The sequence below is a fragment of the Ascaphus truei genome, chromosome 8, assembly GCF_040206685.1.
Source record: "Ascaphus truei isolate aAscTru1 chromosome 8, aAscTru1.hap1, whole genome shotgun sequence".
Classification (NCBI taxonomy): Eukaryota; Metazoa; Chordata; class Amphibia; order Anura; family Ascaphidae; genus Ascaphus; species Ascaphus truei.
The window spans coordinates 102,528,855-102,546,178 of NC_134490.1; the positions used below are offsets into that span (position 1 = coordinate 102,528,855).

Below are 17,324 nucleotides of genomic sequence, written 5' to 3' on the forward strand. Positions count from 1 at the left end.
GTCCATTTTCTTTTATTTGTAAATGAAAATGTGATGCCTCTTGATATTCCCGTATGTGTGTGCTGTTCTGAGGGTTCTGTCCTTGATGGTTAGATCCTATAGAGTATCTCGGTGATACATTAAACAGTCAAAATCAGCTTTGCAACAAAATCGCTGAACTGTTGTCATATTTTCATGAGCTAATAGATATTAAAAAAATAATTGAAAATGTTAGTTACAATAACAGCAAAACTAAATTGTGGATTTATAGATCTAAATGAACATAATACAAAACATCTTGTTTGACTGGTCAAGTAATTGCTTTAACTTTCTTCATTATTTAGAGCCAACAAATTATTTGCTCATAAGATTAAGAGATAATCTTGGTATTAGCTTAAATCTTTCAACCACCTTTGTACAACGCTGCATTTCTCTTTATCTAGTTACAGACTATGCCAATTTGTATAAAAATACATTGTGTAACAGATCAAGTTATTTTTCTTATATGAAGTGTATGTTGCCAACATGAAATTCTGGCTAACCTTAGCCGTCTGCTTTCCCAGCTCAATGACATGCTTTTATTTACTTGCATAGTGTGGGGTCAATACATCTAGTTTCTGTAGGTTACACAAAATGCCAGCCGCTGGTTGTAAGTCACTTAATCACTTAATCGTTCTCAATTTTCCATCTCAAATTCAAATTACATTTTCACAAAGATGTAAATAATATCTTGTGTTTATTTAATTTGCTGTGTGTATTCTTTTTTTTATTTTTAACTCTTTCTGGCAGATAAATGTATTGATATTCTGATTACTTGAGACTTGATGGTTTTGTATTTACCTCCGGAAGTAATAAAATCGGCAAAACACTGGAGAGTGAGTAGTTTCATCCCCTTTTTTGGTACGAATGAGTCGACATTCCCGGCATTTCTGTAGATTTGGCCCTATTTCACCGCAAGAGTCATCCTGCAGAAAGGATTCCCCGGTCTGTTTGAGTTTCTTTACTTTTCGCCAGTCTTTTAATACTGAACGAGGTATGCCAGCTGTAAAAACATCACAACAAGTATGTTAGTATAGAGCTGATAAAATGTAGCATTTGCACGTGTCTGCGCTAATAATGCACAAGGTGAAGTTTATTGTGACACCGATTGCAATTAACACAATTCCACACTAAAAAACAAATATGGTAGATTTAATATTTCCAGTGGTGGTACAGGCTTTTTGGATAAGCAAACAGTTTAGTGTGCCCTCATTATTTCATCTATATTGGCACATTATAAATGTTCATACAAGCGATATTCAGGTTATTGCCTTCTATTGAATGTAAATGAATCCCTCTTGCACACCCACTATAGCCCATAATTATCAATGTCCAATGAAACAAACATGAGCACACACACACACAGAAGGTTGTTGGGCACTCGAGAGCTAAATATTTTTAGCTAGAGGGACTCCCCCTCCCCGAGATCTCACGGATTCTGCAGGCCAATGGTAAGCTGCAATGTCATTGGTTGGAGCGTTCTATTGGACGGCCAGTTAAATCAGTGATTCTGGTTGCATCGCTATAATATCTATTGCAGCCTTTCTAATGGTATCTCCAACGCGGTAATTTTACATTTAAAAACCAATGATTTATTGATTTTCGTGCATCCTTTTACTTTAAAGTTGGAATACCAAAAGGCTTGTATACTGATTGGGTACCCCCGCTACAGCTTTAAATGATTGGAATGGTGCTTTTAGGGGCAGATAAAGAGTTATACTAAAGACACACAGAACCCCTATGCAGCACTCTATTCCTAAGTAAGATGGTGAGTAAATTAAAAACTATTCTTTATTCAAACATATAGTTAAAACAATGGGGTTTAAAACGAGTATTAAATAATGACAAGTGTTTAACAGGCTCTTGGGGTTAGGTACTCCAGAGGAGCGTCAGTTGGGGTGGTAAAGTCCAGTGTTTGTGAACTCACTGGCCCTAGCCACCTTCATATGGAGCGATAGGCTAGAGGTAAGTGTTGTGAGGGACGATAGTAGTTGTCCTATGTAGTGCCACAGTAAATTAGTACTTTATTGGTGTACAGGATTGGTAGAACCGAACAATGTGCTGCTGGATATTGCAGTCCGATAGAGATATGGTCGTATGAATATACAGTTGTGGTAAGTGTGCACCAAGTGTGCTATGCTGACGCCAACTGGGATATGTACAGATTGAGTGTGTGGGGGGGGGGGATTGGGGGTGTGTGTGTGTGAGGATTGTGTGTGTGTGGGGGGGGATTGTGTGTGTGTGGGGGGGATTGAGTGTGTGTGTGTGTGTGTGGGGGGGGGGGGATTGAGTGTGTGTGTGGGGGGATTGTGTGTGTGTGGGGGGGATTGTGTGTGTGTGTGTGTGTGTGTGTGTATTGAGTGTGTGGGGATTGTGTGTGTGTGTGGGGGGGGGGGGATTGTGTGTGGGGGGGGGGGATTGAGGGTGTGTGTGTGTGTGTGGGGGGGGGATTGAGTGTGTGTGTGTGTGGGGGGGGGGATTGAGTGTGTGTGTGGGGGGATTGTGTGTGTGTGGGGGGGGGGGATTGTGTGTGTGTGTGTGTGTGTGTGTGTGGATTGAGTGTGTGTGGATTGTGTGTGTGTGTGTGTGTGTGGGGGGGGGGGGGGATTGTGTGTGTGTGTGGGGGGGGGGGGATTGAGGGTGTGTGTGTGTGTGGGGGGGGGGATTGAGTGTGTGTGTGTGGGGGGGATTGAGTGTGTGTGTGTGGGGGGGATTGAGTGTGTGTGTGGGGGGGGGATTGTGTGTGTGTGGGGGGGATTGTGTGTGTGGGGGGGGATTGTGTGTGTGGGGATTGAGTGTGTGTGTGTGTGTGTGGGGGGGGATTGAGTTTGTGTGTGTGGGGGGATTGTGTGTGTGTGGGGGGGATTGTGTGTGTGTGTGTGTGTGTGTGTGTGTGTGTGTGTGTGTGTGTGTGTGTGTGTGTGTGTGTGTGTGTGGATTGAGTGTGTGGGGATTGTGTGTGTGTGTGTGGGGGGGGGGGATTGTGTGTGTGTGTGTGTGTGGGGGGCGGGGGATTGAGTGTGTGTGGAGGGGGGGATTGTGTGTGTGTGGAGGGGGGATTGTGTGTGTGGGGGGGATGGAGATTGTGTGTGTGTGGGGGATTGTGTGTGTGGGGGGGGGGATTGTGTGTGTGTGGGGGGATTGAGTGTGTGTGTGTGGGGGGGATTGAGTGTGTGTGTGGGGGGGATTGTGTGTGTTGGGGGGATTGTGTGTGTGGGGGGGATTGTGTGTGTTGGGGGGGATTGTGTGTGTGGGGATTGAGTGTGTGTGTGTGTGTGGGGGGGGGGGTTGAGTTTGTGTGTGGGGGGGGATTGTGTGTGTGTGTGGGGGGGGATTGTGTGTGTGTGTGTGTGTGTGTGTGTGTGTGTGTGTGTGTGTGTGTGTGTGTGTGGATTGAGTGTGTGGGGATTGTGTGTGTGTGGGGGGGGATTGTGTGTGTGTGTGTGTGTGGGGGGGGGGGGATTGAGTGTGTGTGTGTGGGGGGGGGGGAATTGAGTGTGTGTGGGGGGGATTGAGTGTGTGTGTGGGGGGGGGGATTGTGTGTGTGTGGAGGGGGGATTGTGTGTGTGGGGGGGATGGAGATTGTGTGTGTGGGGGGGATTGTGTGTGTGTGTGGGGGGGATTGTGTGTGTGTGGGGGGGGGGGGATTGTGTGTGTGGGGGGGGGATTGAGTGTGTGTGTGGGGGGGGGATTGTGTGTGTGTGGGGGGGGATTGTGTGTGTGGGGGGGGATTGTGTGTGGGGGGGGGGATTGTGTGTGTGGGGATTGAGTGTGTGTGTGTGTGGGGGGGGGGGATTGAGTTTGTGTGTGTGGGGGGATTGTGTGTGTGTGGGGGGATTGAGTGTGTGTGTGTGGGGGATTGTGTGTGTGTGGGTGGGGATTGAGTGTGTGTGTGTGTATTGAGTGTGTGTGTGTGTGGTGATTGAGTGTATGTGGTGAGTGTGTGTATGTGGTTATTGATTGATTGAGTGTGTGTTGTAATGCAGTGGTGTGCAAACTGGGGGGGCAATGAGGCGCAAGATTATTTAGGGGGGCGCAGGCGGCGTGCAACAAAAACTGGGTGCGCGGGCCGGCAGCCGCTGTGCACGGGAGCAAACAAAAGCTGTGCGCGAGGGGCGGCCTAGAAGATGTGCACGGGCGGGCAGCCGAAGATGTGTGCGGGTGGCTGAACAGGATAGTGCAGGTGGCGGCAACGTGATGGTGTGTGTGTGCGCGCACGCGCAGGGGCTTCGGAGGTACGGGGAGGAGCACGCCCGAGCACGGTGATGTCAAACGCCCCTCCTTCGGTGTCTGCCCTGCAATAGCGCTGTGTTCCTGCTCTCCTCCGCTGGCAGCCTGCTTCGCTGCGATCATCTGCAAGTGAAAGGGTCGGCTGCCCTATATCACTCGTACTATGAATGTACAGAAATAATAATAAAAACTGTGAAAACACAACATTGAAAACGGAAAAAAATAAATAATACTGTAGGTAGAAGTGTGGATGGCAAGACAAAGAGCAGGGAGGGGAAGGAAGAAAAAAAAAGGGGGGGGGAGAGGGAAGTGAGGTAGCAAAGAGGTGGATGAATGCCCCCCCAAAGGATTGCCTTTGTGCACATACGCTCTCCCAAGCTTGGGGAGACAAACAAATTTGACTTTGAAGTGCGCTCAGAAGCAGTCAATACACACACACACAGCCACACACAAACACACACAAATAGCCCCGATCCACGCTTGCAAAATTATGCAGGACACCCCGTGGAGAGTTGGTGATGTCACCGCTCTCAGCGGCAGCGTGGACGCAGCCTAATTTTGCAAGCGCGAGCTGTTGAAATATGTAAGTATTTAAACATATTTGGATTTATATTGTATACCGTTTAATAAAGGGGTTTTTTTTTTTTTCAATGTGATTTTGATTACATCAGGCAGGGGGGCCCGAGAAATTTTATGCATGAAAAGGGGGGCTCGGCATAAAAAGTTTGCTCACCCCTGTAAGGAAGAGAGAGAGAGACTGAGAGCCCGTTTCTCTTTTTTCGTTTACATATATTTCTTATCCCTAGCACCGTCAATAGTGTATATTACTCACAGTTTATTTACTGGCTTAGGCACAAATTACTTTTGGTCTGTTGCAGGTTTTTTGTTGTGTATATATATATATATATATAAAGCAACAGAAAAAAGAGGAGCCTGAAGAAGTGAAGGTTGCTTCACGAAACGTGTAGAGCGGTGCATTTGTCACCTTTACTGACCCTAAGCACTTTGCCAATACACAGAGCAGCTGCAGCCACAAGCAGGCTGTCACAGCGGGACACTTCCATATTTCGCACACGTGAACGTGCGCGGCCGCTATCGGGAGGTAGGAGGACACTGAAGGGAGTGAACTAGCTGCAGTATTCACTCTGGCGCGAAAGCTCTATTCGGATCACCCCTCCACACCCCCCCCCCCCCCCCCCGCTGTAGCCACGTGTGGGAAGTGAGAGACCCAGCTGTGCAGAGCAGAGAACACCAAGGAGTTTCCCTGTGCTGCAATCCGGATAAAGAACAGCCTATGAGCCGGCTTTCATTATACTTCTTGTAAGTAGGATTCCAATTTTTCCATCTTGGAGGACTGGCTGTTCCTGTTTTGTGCATTGTATGGGGTCATATATTTTACTATTATGTTTTAATAAATGAGCTTGAATCTATCACTATTTGTTGATATATGTTGTTAGTGTAAATTAGTTTGTCTAGTTCATATACCCAACAGTTACATGCTATGATTTGTCTTTCTTTTTCTTTCTCTTTTTCATGACATATGATTGCACGTGAGACTCACTGAAGATCACAGAAGCACCTATCTGGACATTTGTATTGTTTATTTCAGACGCCTTGTTTTTGTGTTATACATACATACATACATATATATAATAATTCCGTGTGTATATTATATATATTCATGATATCTAAAATGGTTGTATTTCAATCTGAAAGTCACCAGGCCTTTTATCTCCTGTACCCAATTTTCCAACTATATGTATATGAAATGATGAAATGTCTGTGAATTGACTGTATATAACCTCTGTTCTTTTCATGTAACCATGTATCGTTATAACTCTATACCCAGGACATACAGTACTTGAAAACGAGAGGTAACTCTCAATGTATTACTTCCTGGCAAAACATTTTATAGATAAAATATTAACTATTTTGAGTGAGAGAAAGGTAAAATGAAATATCGGGTCAGTGAACACACAAATGATGGCATCAGTAAAGGTATAAGACTGAGGGTGACAGAGGCTATTATTTTTCCCTGATGAAGTGATATAAGGTACGCCACGAAATGCGTAGGATTGTCTATTGCCTCACTGTTTTTACTTGTGATATTATATCTATCATTCACCTTGTCTGGCTATTTCTGTGACGCATTGAGCTTGCCGAGTGTATTTTCTCAATCACCGCTCAGTGGAGGAACCCCCTAGCCGGTGAGCACTTGATTTTAAGCTACTCCATCCGCTAGAATCCGGTGTCACTAAGGCGTAGGCCCACCTTTCATCTTGCTACATTGTAGCTGTATGTGTGAACTGTGAAGCGAGCAGGACTGCGGCTTGCTACACAGGTTGCCGGCACTTTGGAGCTCCCCATAGAGTTGAGATCTGATGCCAGGTGCCTTCTGACCGATTTGGATGCTACAGAGGACAGGCAAAGTGTGAAAGATCTATACTTGTACGTGCAATACATACCCCCTAAATATGAACTGCCAACTATATATTTATATTTACTACACTATGAGTGGTTGTGCGCTCTTTTTTCTCCATATTTATATATATGTGAATGGTGTGTGTATCTATGTGTGAATGGTGTGTGTGTGTGAATGGTGTGTGTGTGTGAATGGTGTGTGTGTGTGTGTGTGTGTGTGTGTGTGTATATATATACACACATATATATATATATATATACACATACATACATATATACATACATTAATACATACATACATACATACATATATATATATATATATATATATATATAATCCACAGAAGCAGCCGGCACTCCACTTGCAAGTAGAAAATATTGGGTGCTTGTCCCATAAAGCAATAATAAACCATGCAATACCGTTTGAAGCACGAGATCAGGAGACAGCACTCTGGTAAGTTTGATCACAAGTTTTTGTATGGTTTATGTGTCTTTTTCAATACAAAAACTTGTGATCAAGCTTACCAGAGTGCTGTCTCCTGATCTCGTGCTTCAAACGGTATCGTATGGTTTATATATATATATATATATATATATATATATATATATATATATATATATATATATATATATATATATATATATACCAACTGTAAATATTACTGTACAGGCATACCCCGCATTAACGTACGCAATGGGACCGGAGCATGTATGTAAAGCGAAAATGTACTTAAAGTGAAGCACTACCTTTTCCCACTTATTGGTGCATGTACTGTACTGCAATCGTTATATACGTGCATAACTGATGTAAATAACGCATTTGTAACAGGCTCTATAGTATCCCCGCTTGCGCACAGCTTCGGAACAGGTAGAGAGCCGGTATTGCTGTTCAGGACGTGATGACATGCGCATGCGTGAGCTGCCGTTTGCCTATTGGGCGATATGTACTTACTCGCGAGTGTACTTAAAGTGAGTGTACTTAAAGCGGGGTATGCCTGTATGTTCATTTGCATGTCTTTACTCACCATAACCTTAATAATTGTGGTATATATATATATATAGCTATATATATATATATATATATATATATATAGCTATATATATATGTGTGTATACACACACACACATATATACATACACACATATACATATACACACACACACACACACACACACACACACACACACAAAAGACTACCCACATTTATATTGCATTGTTTCCACTGGTATTGAAGTTGTGCGTTATTATACACTAATTGTATCAAGTGTCTTCATTGGTTCAGTTCTGAAAAACATTAGTCTTTTACAATAGCTAATTATCAGCCAATTTGTTATTTGAATTGACAGTAGGAATAATAGGGGTGACCAACTTCAACATATGTATTCTGATATAATTGATATAAAAGGTTTTGACATGGATTTATCTTCCATAATGTCATCTTTCTAAGCTATTGGAACAAGAAATAAGGGCTTGGTGGAATATGACTAACGTAGAGGAATATGTTAAAAATAAAATAATTCCTAGGGGTTTACGCATTCATAAAAAATCCCACATATGGTACCAATAATCCCAATTTGTAACGGAATGGGAAGCAATTTTTGATTATTTTTCAATGGAGATAATGAAACTTCTGATATAAGAAAGAAAAAAGGAACTCTGGAATATAGACTCTAAGGTCCTTAAAACAAAGAAGAAATGTTGAATTTATCTAACCTTGAAAGGCTACCACAATATGTTGCTGAACTTAATGCCAGGATCAAAAAATAGGAGATCATTATGTCTTCAAAATGTTTTCAATTCTTTCATGACAAAATGGACTATCTAATGAACAAACAAACAAATTGATACCTTTTTGATAGGAAGTTTGGTATATCACCAAAATCTAAGTAACCATAGAAATATTCTAACTAAGAGAAAGCATTAAGTGAAAAAGAAGTGATCTGCACTCAAAAAATTGTGATTATTGTGCTCAAGTAAAATATATTACTTAGTGTAAGATAATTCAGTGTAAAATTTAAACAATTAAAATATAAAACCTGTTAAAAAAGGGGAGGATGTAGGTTCCGCTGTGTTCGTGGGACGGCTCCACAAACTGAAACTAATACAAAAACAAAAAGAGAAACAGCGCAAAAACCTCATGGTGTAGTATAATAAAAAGTGTTTATGTTGTGAAACAGGTAAGTATTACACGTACATCAAGATAGATATAACTTAGCATGACATGTATATGGACATGTTACCAATACAGGAATCTGCAGTCGTGGATCAAGTAGTGTCTGTCACCGGATCAATTCTCTCCTTACACTCCTACGTGGCAGTACTTAGAACCCCTCCACCCGAGCAGATCGAGGCCCCTTGCCGCAAGGAGAGGGCACAGCTACCGCTGTCACGGAGAGGAAGTCTCCCTTGCTGGTTCCCGGCGTCAGCTCACCGTGCCCACGCCAGTGACATCATCGGGTGGCGCCGACGGAGTGTCTCACGTCGCGTCTTTTGCAGGTAGACAGTGGGGGCAGATAAAGAATGTCCCGTATAGAAATCAGTATTGGCAATAAAAATAAACCTCAGTAGGTAGTAGTAGGAACGCGCCCTCTTCTTTCCAACGCGTTTCGTATATTAAATATACTTCGTCAGGAAATTCTCTATCTGCCTCCACTGTCTACCTGCAAAAGACGCGACGTGAGACACTCCGTCGGCGCCACCCGATGACGGCACTGGCGTGGGTGTGGTGAGCTGACGCCGGGATCGGCAAGGGAGACTTCCTCTTCGTGACAGCGGTAGCTGTGCCCTCTCCTTGCGGCAAGGGGCCTTTTCGAGTGGAGGGGTTCTAAGGACTGCCACGTAGGAGTGTAAGGAGAGAATTGATCCAGTGACAGACACTACTTGATCCACGACTGCAGATTCCTGTATTGGTAACATGTCCATATACATGTCATGCTAAGTTATATCTATCTTGATGTACGTGCAATACTTACCTGTTTCACAACATAAACACTTATTATACTACACCATGAGGTTTTGTGCGCTGTTTCTCTTTTTGTTTTTGTAAGAGAAAGCACTGAAAGAATCCCGTGATGTTACATTTGACAAATACTCTGAGTCTCAAGGCCCCTTTAGAAGATTTGACCATAATTATGATCATCCTTATAGAAATGATAATCAACAAAAAATTCTGATAAAGAGGATAGAGGATAGAGGATGGTCGTCTCGTGCTAATCATACTTAACCTAGAGATGATAACAGAAATGCTTGGAGTGTGGCAGGCAAAAATACTGACAAAAAGAGAGCCTACACTAGAGAAAAATATACTCCAAACCACAACCTGCCCCAGACCCCCCCAAAAAAACAGGTTTGACAATACATATTCAAAATATAAACATTTGGATATGAAACTTTCCAATAAATTTGAATATTTGAATGAAAGACCTGATAATACTACTACTTACACTCACCTTTTTCAAAAAACGTTGAACAAAAGAAATATTTTGGAACATCCTCCACAATCCTCCAACACGAAAGAGAACGGTCTCAGAAGAGGTAAGAGAGGAGAGAGAAATCCCACTACCCAAGAGGGACACCCACAATCAGAGGTATTGATATCTAATGGTAACTTCAATCTACCTCCTCTGAAGATAATAATCATTTGTTTAATGTTCTCATAAAGGGACTCTCATTTACACCAACCAATAGCTTTGATCTATTCATAGATTTACAGAAGTATATTAGAAATGTGGCACTTCATAGACACTTTGACAGTACATCTAAAGAGATCTGTCAAGGTGATTTGTCAATACCACCCAATAACCATCTGTTTGAGGATACTCAAGTATTTATAGACCTAGAGGATTTACTCAGGGAAAGCGATATGGGCATTAGTTCCAATACAAGTTACATTCACACCGGGTTCAGATCACATGTTTTTTCCACATTTTTCTAAAGGATATTATGTCGAAATGTTTAGCAAACTGGTAGAACAAGAATTTGTGAAAGTATGTCAAAAGGCACCTTGTAGTTTTAATTCGAGTATTAACGAAAAACAGTCTCAAGACCCTTCGATCTAATCCTGAAAGTGTTACGAGAAGCTGACAAGGGAGGTGGCTTGGTGATACAAATAAGGACTGATTACTGTTGTGAAGCCACTAGAATTCTGTCTGATGAGGTATCTTACCACAATCTCAAATTAAGAGGCTCGCCACTTGGGAATTCTCACCAAATCTGAATTTGATTACTTATACATAGTGAATCCCACAGTGCCTATATATCATCATATACCTAAAATCCACAAACCTCTTATTAATCCCCCCATTATATTGGGCATTAATTCACTCATCTCAAATTTATCTTATTTGGATTATCATTTGCAACCATTTGTATTAAAACTCCCATCCTATCTCAAGGATACGACATCTACATTACAATAATTAAATAATTTTAAGTTGCATGCCAACTACAGACTGGCAACATTGGATGTTCAAGCATTTTAAACTAGAATACCTCGCAGGGAGGGTTGCCAAGCCATCCAAAATTGTTTAAGATTTGGATGATCTGTATCCACCAACCCAGAAGGATTTCATTTTGAGATACACAGAATTTAATATAAAATAATTATGTCCCAAAATTAATTCAGATTATTTACAGATCCCAGGGACAGCAATGGACACTCGGTTCGCTCCATCATTTGCAAATCTTTATATGGGGTGAGGGAAGTCCAGATGTGTCTCCTTCAGAACTTCGCATGTGGAGGAGATACATCGACGATATACTCATCATATGGGGAGGAGATGAATACTCCTTTTTGAAGTTTGTGGCAGCACTCAACAACAATAAATTCAATCTACGTTTCAATGGTACCAATAGTGATATTTGCATCCATTATCTAGATCTAGAGATCAATGTGGAGAATGGGTCTCTTTGTACCAAAACATATTTCAAGGCAACCAACTCATACCTACATCAATTAAGTTGCCATGACTGGAAATTAATTTTTAAGACTCAAAAGAAATTGTACAAATCAAGAGGTGTCTGATGAACAAGCCAAATTCTTCAAAGATAGATTTGCAAAAAAAGGGGATATGAAAACACTCTTAGACTCCTCTCTTAATAGACTATCTATAATCAGATTGTAGCAAGGAGTCCCCCCCCCCCTCACTATTCCTGTTTTTCATCTCAGTCTACCCCAGATTCAAAGATATACTTACTACTATTATTGTTGCTCTGTAACTTTAGTTTGCTCCTCTCTTTGGCACTCCTGCTAAGAATACAATTGGATTTTGTTTCCTCCTCTTTGTCCGTGTCACCTTTTCGCCTCTGCATATCATTTTGCTTCTTTTTGTATGTTGGCTTGGGCTGACGTTTCAGCCTCTGTCCTGACTTGCTCTCGCTTTCATCTGAATCTCCACTTTCGGAGCCAGATTCATAAGTCCTTTTCATCATCCTCCTCCTTGTAAACCTATCTTCCTTCAGAGACTTATCGTCTTGTGTTCGAAGGTCTATATTATTTTGGAGCTCACTGGAAGTTGAGGCCATCAAGTTAACGGTACACGGCTTAATGATCTCAGACACAATGGTGCTTACTGCATTATCTGATTTGTTAGTGTTTTTGTCTTCTTCTGAGTGTCTGGTAAGCCAAGCCTTTTTCAGTTTTGTGTGGTAGTTTGGCTGGCTGCACTGGGAAGCTTGCCCATTTCCTACAGAGTTTGCCGTGTTTGTTGAGCTGCAGGCCACATTACCGTCTGGTGAACTGGAGGCTGGAAATGTTTGATTTTTCACAGCACTAGTTTCGGTTTCACTGGCATTAATGCTTCTAAACTGAGCTGCGGCCAAAGCGGCCTTGTGCTTTTTTAAATGGATAAATTTGCTTGTACTAGAATACCCAGCATTGGGTGAAATCGCACTTGCAGTCTTGCTACCGACTGGGGTAACTGAAGCTATGGTGTTAACTTCGCATTCTTGAGTCTGTGCCATTGCCTGACTTACAGATTTTGAGGTGGTGCATTCCATCACTGTACAAGCCGTAACAGTGTTTGAGAAAGAATACGTTACTTCTGATTCACTGCTGCTTGAAACACTTGTTGTGAGGGCAGAGGTGGTCACATCTGTTTTCGCAATACATATCTTGGTTGTAGGTGCAACAGAACTGAGAATGCTGTGGAGGGGAGCTTGAGCGTTCTTCTCATAATGCATAGGCGTGCTGTCTGAGTTCATAGTTGGCTGGATAATTCCCCCAGTCTCTCTGGCTTCCAATGCTTTTAAGCTATCTGATTGATTTATTCCAGTTGAGAAGCTTTCGCCAACTCGTTCCTTTGAGAGTGACGGTGTTACTGGCATGTTATCATACTTTGTACAAGATGGTGGGCGTACAATGACAGATGCTGTGGCTGCTTGTGCTTTTCCATTGTTTTTCTCTGGCAGCCAGCCAACTTTTTTGTGGTTTTGCTTCTCGTTGGCTTTCCATGCATTCTGAACATTTTTCTCAGCATTTTTCTTGTACGTTGTGGTACCTTCCTTTGGCTCAGGTACTAGAGTTGGAGGTTTCTGAAGTTCCTGAATTTTTCCATCTGCGCTTACTGGCTGTACTGGTGTTAGGGTAGGTGGCGACAGATTGCTGTAACTGGCATCCTTTCTGTCTAGGCTGTGATGAATTGGTGGATGAAAAACAGGTGCTCTATGCAAGGCAGGCATGCACCGGAGTGCATTTGAAGATGAAATGGACAACTGGGTTGGACTTCTGCTATCACTTCTAAAGGAAGTAATTGTATGAGTTGTCACTTGCTGAGGAAGTTGCTCGTTTAGCTTGCCTGCGGAACCATCTTCAGGCTGATGCTTAATCAAAGGTGGTGGCTTTGACAGTGACGAGATATAAGAATTAAGCATCAAAGGATTTGATGCTGCCGAAGGACTTGCATTCTGTTTCTCAGAATACAAATGTCCTTCTTTCGACGCAAATGACCTTGGGGGATCATTGACCACGCTATTTGATAAAGTAGTGAAATAGTTACTCTGTGGCAGACTTTGAGAAACTGAATTCTTAATTTTGTACAACTCTGAAAAAGGACGCTCTCCATTATTCTCCTGCTTTACCTCATGGCTTTTAGGGCTAGAAGATACCACTGGTGTTACCCTTGAGTAGCCCTCTCGCTCATTTTCATGTGCTTTCATTTTAATTGAAAAGGTAGAAGCTTCAATATTTTCCTGGAGGATTCGCCTGTGTTCTTCTTTATATTTGTTCTGTCTCTCTCCAGTCTCCTGAGCTGTCATCTGCAACTTTGTGTGGCTCAAAATGGGTTCCATATAATGTCTGTGTAAATGACTCTCTTTCCCAGTATGTGTTCGGTTGTGTTCATGCTCAATCTTTATAGGTGCTGACGTCACTGGGCGTAACGGTTCAGTGAAAGCTCTCGTCTCAATTTCTCTGTTGAGTAAACAATGCAAGTTTAATGATACATTTTCAAATCACAACTGTATTACCTGCAGTGAAGCATGTATTTTATAAATCATTTATGTGAATAAGCCTACAAAAAAATGCAACCAGAGAATGGTAATGAGGATAAAATAGGAGATTAGACCATGATCATTATTATTTAACCTGAAGTTCGAGAGCTCATTTGGTCGTAGAGACGTGTAGGTTGGCAACATGTTTAAATACTTTTTAGTGGAAGAAACAGATCATTTTAGTGGGAACTAAATTATAGAACTAGTAATCTGACAATGGAGGGAATATGCTGGCTCAAAAGTTAAAAGAAAACAGAGTATTAAACATTTTTAAATGGCAAAAGGAAAGTGAAGAAACCCTTGTTAATTACTACATGGGCAATGTCTCATAGCATAACAAAATTAGGAGGCATACTTGTACTCCATGTATAGTTACCCTGTGGAACCCTGATTGTTGTAAGTATTAATGGATTGGATATTGTCAATGGCTATTAGTACTGTAGACAAAAATACAACCTCTATTATTGCAACTACTGCTGGTATTGAGAAGTGGGTGATGGGGCTTTTGGTCATGCATGCTATTAAGTTTTTACACAATCATTTGAATTCTAATATCTCCACATTGTTAAAAGTTTAAGTTTTTCCAGTTATAAAATGTACAATGTTTTGTTTCGATCCACCTGTTCATATCGGAGGAAATCATTTCAAGGCGTTAAAAACACATATTTAATAGCAGATGCCTATAGTGTGCAATGGCATAAAAATTAAACTTACAAAGAAAGGCTCACTATAAAAAGCATAAAACCATATGTAACCAAAATATTTGTATGTGCTGGTCATTTGTGTACATATCACAGTTAGCAATTCATTCTGGTCCTATGTGGGACCATCTTTTTTTAGAAAAAATATATCTCGTGCAATAATGAACTTACTCTTTAAGGTGATCCGCTGCTTGGTTAGACAACGGAGGGCCTGAATGTGTAGTAAGCTTGAGCGGGCGATGTGGATCTGCACTAGATGGCCGTACAGGAAGGTGGCCCAGTAGCAGACCATCTGCTGAAGTCACAGGGGTGGGCTGGTGTAACCAAGGACTGGCCGTATTCTTTAAAGGGTAAAAAAAAAAGTAGATATTGAATATGTAAAAAAAGTTATTTTATTACAAGATGTTTCCACTAATATCACCATAAATCCAAAAAGTATATTTTTCTGAACAATCTTCTAAACAGACTATGAAGACGTATATGACCAACCTAAAGCATAAGCACTATAACATCACTAATAATCTTGCCAGGTGATAATTGGAGGAAAAAAAAAAAAGTTAAATCTTAATATAACACTTTCTAAAACATGATAAAACCCACCAAAAAGTCCTGCCACATTTTGACTTATTTGCTTATATGAAGGAAAGTTTAGCTCTAGTGATTGAAAATGAAAACAAACTGTGTTAACCATTGAGCATATCTAAACAAAATTGTCCCACTGATATTCTTTACCACGGATTCAGACAAAAAGGAAGGCACCATAATGTCCTCATTGATACAGAAATCTGACAGGACTTCACTTTTAAAATGTGGAACAGTCCTCATTACTATATTGTCTTGGTGTACTGTATCTGAAAGAAAAGTTAACGACAAGATAAAGCATGGAGCTCCACAACTCTTCACGTTGTAGTAATCGCGGTTAGGAAAACAACCTTAATGGTGAGTAACTTCATAGAGCGCTTGTGAACTGTTTCAAAGGCTGATGAAGCAAGTTGTTCTAGGACCTATTGGGGAACCTTCAGGTTCTATTGGGGAAAAGGGATCTTTATCGTTGGTCTAATTCTACGAACGGCTCTCAAATCTAGCAATCATAGGATCGAAAGCAATTTGTTTATGATAGAATACGCCCAAAACAGAAAGGTCAATCTTCAATTATTTCTGAAATCCCGGCTGAAGTCCAATATGTTAGTGACTTTTAGCTGCAAGAGTTCCACTTTCCATATTTTACACCAGATAATGAAGGTCCTCCAGAGCCAATAGTAGGCTCTTGATGTCACTTGCTTTCTGAAAGGGATAAGTGTAGATATCTGTAACGCGTAGCTCACCACAAAATAAGCGCGACCGCGGTGCTGAGGTAGGGAATTGGTTAACCCCGACCCACAGCCACGCGTGCGCGCATAGGATGTAGAATAGTCGTTCAAGCCAGGTCAGGATTACAGATAGGAGAATAATCAAAGTACTTGCCAGCTTTAGGATTGGAGAGTTGAGTATCGTCAGAGTGCGTAGCCAAGTTCGGGGTTGGAGAGTAGCGGATAGTCGGGGTACATAGTCAGGTTCAGGATTGGAGAATATCGGATCATTGGAGTACTTAGCCATGGTCAGGAATGGAGACAGGAGTGGAGTTGTTCAAAGCCGGATCAGGAGAGAAGTGTGGAATCCAGGAGACAAGCAGGAACAGGCAACAAGAGGTTAATCAACAAGGCAAGGTCTAGAGCTAGAATGCAGCAAGGCACGGCGTCACACTAGACTATGCTCAGCAAAGAATGAGAGTAGACTGAAGGTATATAAAGGCGGAGCCTCCAATAGCCAGCCAGGGCGGAACCAGGAACTAAGCTCCGATAGGCTGCTGGTGCACAGCGGTGTGTCCGATGATGCAGCCTAATCGGGGATGAGGGAGGAACTGCTCGCGCGCGTCACGGAGGCGGAGCTTAGAGCGCTTGTCACTCCCACGCCGATTCGTAGGGCAAGAGAGGCCGGGACCAATCGCGCGCCGACCCGCACGTGTCACGGAGTTCAGGGGGCGGAGCCGAGAACGCACGTCATTCCCACGCCGGACCCTCCCCAGAGTGGGGGCGGAGTTTGAACGGCGCGTCAGCAGGAAGGCTGGCCGAAAGCACCCGTCGTGCGTCAGAGAGGAAGGTGGGATCCGAATCCGCGGGATCAGGACGCACAAGGTCCCGCGCGCGCATACTGGGACCACAAAACCGCGCATCCTGAGTGTCCATCACGGAAGGCTTGCTGGGGTGAGGAGACAGTCTGCGACCGCAAGGATGGCAAATCCTCACAATATCTCATCGGAGAAACCCTGTGCCTTTAATGAAGCCCTCAAGTTCCACGCCATCAACCTCATGGATTTGGGAAACTAATGCTGGGAGAATCCACGGCTTTGCCATTGATAAATTAAGTCCACCCTCGAGCGAGCACTGTCTCTCTTGATCTTGCTCAACACCAGCTGCAGAAGAGGC

At 42.4% G+C, this 17,324-nt stretch overlaps 1 protein-coding gene across 2 annotated transcripts in view; it reads right to left on the reverse strand.

The window, feature by feature from the left end:
• Window positions 1–17,324, reverse strand: part of JMJD1C (jumonji domain containing 1C) — a 1,023,975-nt gene that overhangs the window by 62,529 nt on the left and 944,122 nt on the right. For both annotated transcript variants that reach the window (XM_075612982.1, XM_075612983.1), the window contains 3 exons: window positions 15,031–15,200; window positions 11,866–14,078; window positions 820–1,021 (listed from right to left, as the gene is read on the reverse strand). In XM_075612982.1, the coding sequence (XP_075469097.1) occupies window positions 820–1,021; window positions 11,866–14,078; window positions 15,031–15,200 (2,585 nt within the window). The remainder of the gene's footprint in view (window positions 1–819; window positions 1,022–11,865; window positions 14,079–15,030; window positions 15,201–17,324) is intronic.